This window comes from Anarrhichthys ocellatus, unplaced genomic scaffold (genome assembly GCF_004355925.1).
Source record: "Anarrhichthys ocellatus isolate YVR2014 unplaced genomic scaffold, GSC_Weel_1.0 scaffold31, whole genome shotgun sequence".
Taxonomy (NCBI): domain Eukaryota; kingdom Metazoa; phylum Chordata; class Actinopteri; order Perciformes; family Anarhichadidae; genus Anarrhichthys; species Anarrhichthys ocellatus.
Window position 1 is genome coordinate 1,954,339 of NW_022280061.1, and position 7,737 is coordinate 1,962,075.

The 7,737-nt window shown below is 43.0% G+C and overlaps 1 protein-coding gene across 4 annotated transcripts in view; it reads right to left on the reverse strand.

Moving 5' to 3' along the window:
- The window catches only part of mvb12a (multivesicular body subunit 12A), a 6,687-nt gene extending 1,156 nt beyond the window's left edge, over nt 1-5,531 (reverse strand). For 2 of the 4 annotated variants that reach the window (XM_031864731.1, XM_031864730.1), the window contains exons 1-8: nt 5,403-5,484; nt 3,000-3,089; nt 1,713-1,796; nt 1,479-1,578; nt 984-1,113; nt 680-820; nt 327-436; nt 184-230 (exon numbers count right to left, since the gene is read on the reverse strand). In XM_031864731.1, coding sequence (XP_031720591.1) covers nt 184-230; nt 327-436; nt 680-820; nt 984-1,113; nt 1,479-1,578; nt 1,713-1,796; nt 3,000-3,089 — 702 coding nt within the window. In that variant the 5' untranslated portion in view covers nt 5,403-5,484. Of the gene's footprint in view, nt 1-171; nt 231-326; nt 437-679; nt 821-983; nt 1,114-1,478; nt 1,579-1,712; nt 1,797-2,999; nt 3,090-5,402 lie in introns of all 4 variants that reach the window. The other 2 variants (XM_031864732.1, XM_031864729.1) reach the window with 2 other exon arrangements.
- Nucleotides 5,532-7,737: the final 2,206 nt, after the last annotated feature.

Here is a 7,737-nt window from a genome sequence, read left to right on the forward strand (position 1 = left end):
AGAGAGAGAGAGAGAGAGAGAGAGAGAGAGAGAGAGAGAGAGAGAGATAGATGTGAATACATGTTTGCATTAGAAGCTTGGGGGTGAAAAAGCATAAAGTGAGAGATAAAAACAGCTGCGTTTTGTAATGAAATTCATCACTTAAGTATGGTTGGAAAATATCAAACACACCGCGCTGCTTGCCTGGATATTGAACTTTGGGTGAAGGCTGAAGGGAACTCCATCTAAAGCTGCAGAGAGGGAAGGCGGGTAAGAGTTGAGTGAGTTGCCTGCTGGGAGAAATAAGCAATACGTTTCCTGTGTGTGTGCGGGGAGACTTGGAGCACCTGTGATCCCATGCATGCTGCCGTCAGCACCTTTGTCCGAGTTTTCCTTGCTTTTGAGGCTGTGGCGTCGCTGACTCAGTTTGTTTTGTGGCAGTGGGTGAGGGGGGTTGCTGCGGAAACAAATGGATAGGTATTTATGCCAACTGTCCTCTACTGTTGCGTTACAGAACATCATTCTCTCTTATTTTGACCTAGACTTTTAATGGAGAGAAACACACACGTCTGTTCTTGTCCTTTGAATGGGCTCTATTTGAACATCTTGTGTACCAGAGGAGCCACGACATGTCCCTGAATAAACAACGACAACCATCAACTTTGCCAATTATTCTCGAGACACTAAATAAGTGGCGCACCTGGGTCGAAGGGGCAGAAGAGCAGACGGCTGGTCCAATGGGATACTGCGGATGTCCAGGCTGACGCTGCGGGGCTTCGCTTGAGGCATGGGGCTGGAAAAAAGTCCCTTTCTGCACCACAACACGTAGCCGTGGACGTCTCTGGGGGGGAAAGGCACGTTAAATGACACGCGTACACACGAGTGTAAACACAAAGGAGGAACTCAATGCACATCCGAATGCAGACCACCGTGTTACGGGATTTAAGAATCGCTTTGATAAAAAAGGTGCAAGTCAAATGTTTGCGTGTGTGAAAGTTACCAACCCCACACATGTGTAGTGCTGCAACATCATTTTGCTTTTGGCAGTCACTTTGACATCCAACACAGCTGTGTCCACACTGCCCACTGGGACGACGCGGACACACACACGTTTCTTCTTCGAAACGGAGGCCTCTGGACGGACAGACACACACACACACACACACACACACACACACACAGACATCAACAGCGAGTAAATAAGACATCAAATACCAGAAAAACATCAAATATCAGGGATGTGTGACACCTGTGTGTGCTTGCACTGCTATCTTTGCAAGGACCGATTGCAGCTTTCCACCATTGTAGTGAGGACATGTCTGCATTGTGAGGACATGTTGGCCAGTCCTCACTACTACTTGTTTGCAGGTTAAGATTAGAGTTAAATTTAAGTCAGGGTAAAGGATGGGCATTAAGTTGTGATGGTTTAGGGGCAAGAGAATTCATGATGTCAATAAAGTCTTGTAGAAAGACAAAAATGCGAGTGTGTACGTACTCACTTGCTTCGAGGTGCTCTGCTATATAGCAGTAACCGGGAGGAATAGACTCCTTGTCTGAGATCAGCTGAATGTCCGACACTACCATACCAGCTGTCAAGTTCTATAGAGAGAGAGAGACACAGTCCATTTATGGAAGACAGGGGGGACAAGTGCAATACACAAGTAATATGTCTCTCATATCATAGTTAAAAGTAAAGAAGTGTATCTGTGATCTGATCTCTCTCTCTCTGCTACCTTGCTGTAACAGAGGTAATATCCAGCTTTCATGGCAAAGCTGCGAGTAAAGTTCGCTGCCACTCCGTCTTCTGTGATGCTGATCTGCAGAGGGACAGAGAAAGAGAAGAGGTACATTTAGGAATACTGCATCTGACATCACTAACAACATGATAAATGGGCATGTCAGAAGGGAAGTACATTTGGCAAGTTGGGGCACAAAGAGAGCGCCGGACGTTTAGAAGTCTGGCTTTAGACTCAAAACTGGACTTCACTATTCTCCTTCAGGGTCTCTTTAGCAAGGCAGAGGTGAAAAATCACGGAAAAGCAAAGAGGCGGGAGAAATATTCTCCCAATGTGGAATGACAGTGAGTTAATGAAACACTTCACATTAGATGGCTCAATTAGCCATCTAATGTGAAGATGGCTCACATTAGATGTGGTCAATCTCATAAGAGATACGCTCACAACTCTCACCCAACGCTATAACGCTGTAACAGCAGAGATAAAAGTGATCTCAACACTAAGACGTTTGGCACACTGGAAAAAATGCCAGCGTGTTTGCTGGTTTATAGGTTTACATGCCGACCATGCATGACGAATGAATATAACATCAATCAGCATGTGCAAGGAGGCCTGTGTGTGCAACGTATTCAACAGAGACGTTCATGACATAGAATAGTCATAATTACACCATGTCTGAATAGAGACTAAATTCTATTCATTGTCCATCATCATTAAGTGTGCGGTTTTCTTTTCTTCTTTTTTTAACATGTCACACCTCTTTAAAAGAGTGCGTCATACCAGCAACGGGCTCAACCACAGCTCCTCACGACAGAAACAGTTTCCGTCCCTGCCGTGCTCAGAGAAGTTTCCTAAATCTCTCCTGAACAAGGACTCCTTGATAGAATTTATTTAGGCTAAGTTAGGAGAGTATTCTCAAAACGCTGTAATGCTTACAGCTCATCAACACACTCAAACTGCCCGCCAACAACATCTCACTTCACTCTAATGCTGCTGGATGTCGTGACAATTTTAACCCTGTAATAATGTACTTTGTTGTGGCACCACAGTATACCACAGTACATCACAGTACAGAATAAGTATTTCAGGTTGTCAGTTACTAAAGCAAGGAGGGGAAGATATATTGTAATTCTCACAACACTCGAGCAAACTGTTTGTGGTCACCGCGAAGTGAAATTTGGTACGTTTTTTTAAATGGTTTAACATTGTTACTCCAGTGGCAACAATGTACTATTGTATATGAAGAGTTGTATACAACATTAATCTCTGTATAAGTATATATACCAGTGTGAAATCTTTGGGGCAGGTGCCGGTGTTGGAGGTCCACGCCACCGCTGTAACTGGCCGGACTACCCTATGCTCCATCAAAGACATCTGAGGAAGAGAAAAGAGAACAGTAGAGTGAATAAGGAAGTCACATCTGGCTGCATCTGGAAGGGAAGACAACTATATATATATATATATATATAATATATATATAGTGGGGCAAAAAACTATTTAGTCAGCCACCAATTGTGCAAGTTCTCCCACTTAAAAAGATGAGAGAGGCCTGTAATTTTCATCATAGGTACACTTCAACTATGAGAGACAGAATGAGAAAAAAAAAATCCAGAAAATCACATTGTCTGATATTTAAAGAATTTATTTGCAAATTATGGTGGAAAATAAGTATTTGGTCAAAAACAAAAGTTCATCTCAATACTTTGTTATATACCCTTTGTTGGCAATGACAGAGGTCAAACGTTTTCTGTAAGTCTTCACAAGCTTTTCACACACTGTTGCTGGTATTTTGGCGCAGATCTCCTCTAGAGCAGTGATGTTTTGGGGCTGTCGCTGGGCAACACGGACTTTCAACTCCCTCCACAGATTTTCTATGGGGTTGAGATCTGGAGACTGGCTAGGCCACTCCAGGACCTTGAAATGCTTCTTACGAAGCCACTCCTTCGTTGCCCGGGCGGTGTGTTTGGGATCACTGTCATGCTGAAAGACCCAGCCACGCTTCATCTTCAATGCCCTTGCTGATGGAAGGAGGTTTCCACTCAAAATCTCACGATACATGGCCCCATTCATTCTTTCCTTTACACGGATCAGTCGTCCTGGTCCCCTTGCAGAAAAACAGCCCCAAAGCATGATGTTTCCACCCCCATGCTTCACAGTAGGTATGGTGTTCTTTGGATGCAACTCGGCATTCTTTCTCCTCCAAACACGACGAGTTGAGTTTTTACCAAAAGTTCTATTTTGGTTTCATCTGACCATATGACATTCTCCCAATCCTCTTCTGGATCATCCAAATGCTCTCTAGCAAACTTCAGACGGGCCTGGACATGTACTGGCTTAAGCAGGGGGACACGTCTGGCACTGCAGGATTTGAGTCCCTGGCGGCGTAGTGTGTTACTGATGGTAGCCTTTGTTACTTTGGTCCCAGCTCTCTGCAGGTCATTCACTAGGTCCCCCCGTGTGGTTCTGGGATTTTTGTTCACCGTTCTTGTGATCATTTTGACCCCACCGGGTGAGATCTTGCGTGGAGCCCCAGATCGAGGGAGACTATCAGTGGTCTTGTATGTCTTCCCTTTTCTAATAATTGCTCCCACAGTTGATTTCTTCACACCAAGCTGCTTACCTATTGCAGATTCAGTCTTCCCAGCCTGGTGCAGGTCTACAATTTTGTTTCTGGTGTCCTTTGACAGCTCTTTGGTCTTGGCCATAGTAGAGTTTGGAGTGTGACTGTTTGAGGTTGTGGACAGGTGTCTTTTATACTGATAACGAGTTCAAACAGGCGCCATTAATACAGGTAATGAGTGGAGGACAGAGGAGACTCTTAAAGAAGAAGTTACAGGTCTGTGAGAGCCAGAAATCTTGCTTGTTTGTAGGTGACCAAATACTTATTTTACCGAGGAATTTACCAATTAAATCATTAAAAATCCTACAATGTGATTTCCTGGATTCTTTCCCCCCATTCTGTCTCTCATAGTTGAAGTGTACCTATGATGGAAATTACAGGCATCTCTCATCTTTTTAAGTGGGAGAACTTGCACAATTGGTGGCTGACTAAATACTTTTTTGCCCCACTGTATATATATATATATATATATATATATATAGATATAGATAGAGATAGATATATATAGATATAGATAGATATATATATAGATATAGATAGATATATATAGATATATATAGATATAGATAGATATAGATATATAGATATAGATATATATATAGAGATATATATATATAGATATATATATATATAGATATATATATAGATATATATATAGATATATTTACTTCCCTACATCCTACTTGCTTACGTAATAGGCCGCTAATCGTCATTGTGTGAAGTCTGTTTGGTATCAGGGTGGGAAATCAACACCAGGTACATAACGTTGACACTTTAATTGCTTTACCAACAACTTTGACATTCGCGCTGGTATCATATACTTCTATATTTCCAGACAAGCTCACGTGTACTGTAATAGAGTTATGAATAAATAAAAAAAACTCGTATTAAAGTTAAATTCAGACGGGCAGTTATTTTGGAAGTTAACTTACATGACACGGCGAGTTTACTTTACAATAGCAGCCACTGTTCCATTGACAAAACTTCGCTGCATCTTGTTCAAAATGAGCTCACTCGCTTTTGTTCCGGGACTCGACTAATAAAAACATAAAAAAGTAAATACTTACTCTGTCTCTGTGCCCCCGTCTGTCTCTTCGGAGTGAAACGGTTTGGCACGCAAGCAACGTTTTAGTTAACAGCCGGAATTTCTTGGCGTTCTTCTTGTAAGCAGGAAGTACCGAATCCATTCTGACTCCAACTCCCGTCAGCCCACGGGGCAAGACGTCACCGTTAAATGCCGACTCGAGTCTGAACGCAAGATGGCAGCATTACAACAGTCACAGAGACAGTCTGTTGTCCAATTTCACGCCATACATGCATTAAACATGTTTTTTATGTTATTGCTAAACGTGTACCGGAACTGTTACACGTGATATTCTGCGGTTCTGCGGCGGTTTGTGTTGTTCGTGTCCCCAATTAACAAAGGACGAAATATAAACATTCAGCCTGTTTTGGCTCGTTCACAACAAACATACAGGCCACTGCAGATATAACTAGGTGTGGACAGAGGGGTGCTGAGAGAAGAATCGATTCTCATTTACATGAAAATGAGGGTGAGCAGGGCAGACTGGAGGAGGAGACGGGAGAGCGAGGGGAGGATAATGAAAAAGGGTAACAGGGAATGAGAGATAAAGAAGGGATGAATTGTTGGGAGCAGGGGGGGTTTAAAGGGCAAGGAGAAGATGTGTGACAAGACGTGGTGTTTAAAACCAGGCATGCACACACTACTGGTTTAATGGATAACACATCTTTTCTTTCTGAAAAGACTAAAACCAACAATGAATGCTACCACCATGTAGCCTTCGGTGTCGCATGTGTCCCCACAGCCTGGTGTGATTAATTGTTGAGCCAGACGACTGAAAGCACATTAATGAGAGAAAACATTGCACCGGCTGACATGTCCCTGCATTAATATTAACACGGGCACTGTAGAGTATCTTGAATCAATCCCACATACGCCGTCCCGCTGCTCAAATTAGATCAAAATCAGATTATCTTGAGTAACCGGGGTCATGATTTCTGGAAATTAACGTTGCTGTTGAGCTTTTCAAATGAAATGTTGGTGCTTTGAGCCCCACATGCCGATACAGTTCCATTATATTGAAGAGAAGGCAGACGTCTCCACGGCCGATGTCTCCAAAACAAGGCAACTCACACCAAAAACAATCTAGATTGATAAATAACACTAATGTAAGAGGGAAAATGTGTATTTTTCGGTGAACTGTTTAAGTAAATGCATTGGAAATGGTCCCCAACAAATACACTATTAAGCCTTCTCCTGACTTAATGGTGTTTAAAAATATGTACATTTTTGAGACCCTTTTAAAAGACGTTCATCTTCAGCAGGGACCACTGGGCATGGACCTTAGTGCCACAGAGAGGAAAGGGAAAAAAGCATTTAGGACTAACACATGGTTAATTTTCATCTTTTCATGGTGACAATGAGACCAATATAGAACGTCATCAGCCTTATTCTCGAAGGTGCTGTTTTAATATAAACACACATGCAATACAATTCACAACAGTATAGCAACAGTGGGGTTAAATCCACCTCTAACCCTCCCAAGGTGAATGATTCTAGGATATTTACATCTGTTCCGAGTAGTCAGTGAGCCCACAGTGAATAACCCATAACAATACCCAAGTCACCCTTATCCTTTGTTTATCATTTCCACCATGCAACATGGAGGCATACACATGAGGAATAAGCTCCTTTGATGGCTACAGACTATACATTCTCACAACAGACACTGCTCTTAATCAACTCGAACGTTGTGTGTGTGTGTGTGTGTGAAAATGAGAAAAAAAAGACACTCGACTGGAGCATCCAGAGGTGCTCGGGTCCCTGTTGGCATGGCAACATGCAGAGCAGACCACAGGGGGTGGTTGTAGGGGGGGGGGCAGGGCTGCAGCGGGTGGACTGTTCCATCTCGGTGAAAATAGAAAATCAGTGTTTATTCAGAGCATTAGCTTTATTGGCTGATTGGCCAATTAATGAGAACGAGCCAGCTGTAATCTGCTGAGACTGAAACAAAAGTGAGAAGAGGCAATGTGCGCCAATGTGTGTGCGTGCGTGTGCGTGTGCGTGTGTGTCTGAATGCCTGCACATCTGCGTGTCTGCTTGTTGGGGGTGCATGCAGCTGCCCGTGTGTGCGTGGTAGTAAATATGAGAGCGATAGACTGAGTGAGAGAGTAGGTTCAGACGCTCTGGTACTTCCTACTTTGGGGGGGGGGGGGGGGGGGGGGGTGGGTTTCATTCATCTTTTCCATCAAGTCAGCCTCCTGTCTAGAGTGACAGACACACATGCATTCAGCTCATGTGCAAACAAACACACACTGCAGTCTCAATAGAAAAACACTAAATATATATATATATATATATATATATATATATATATATAT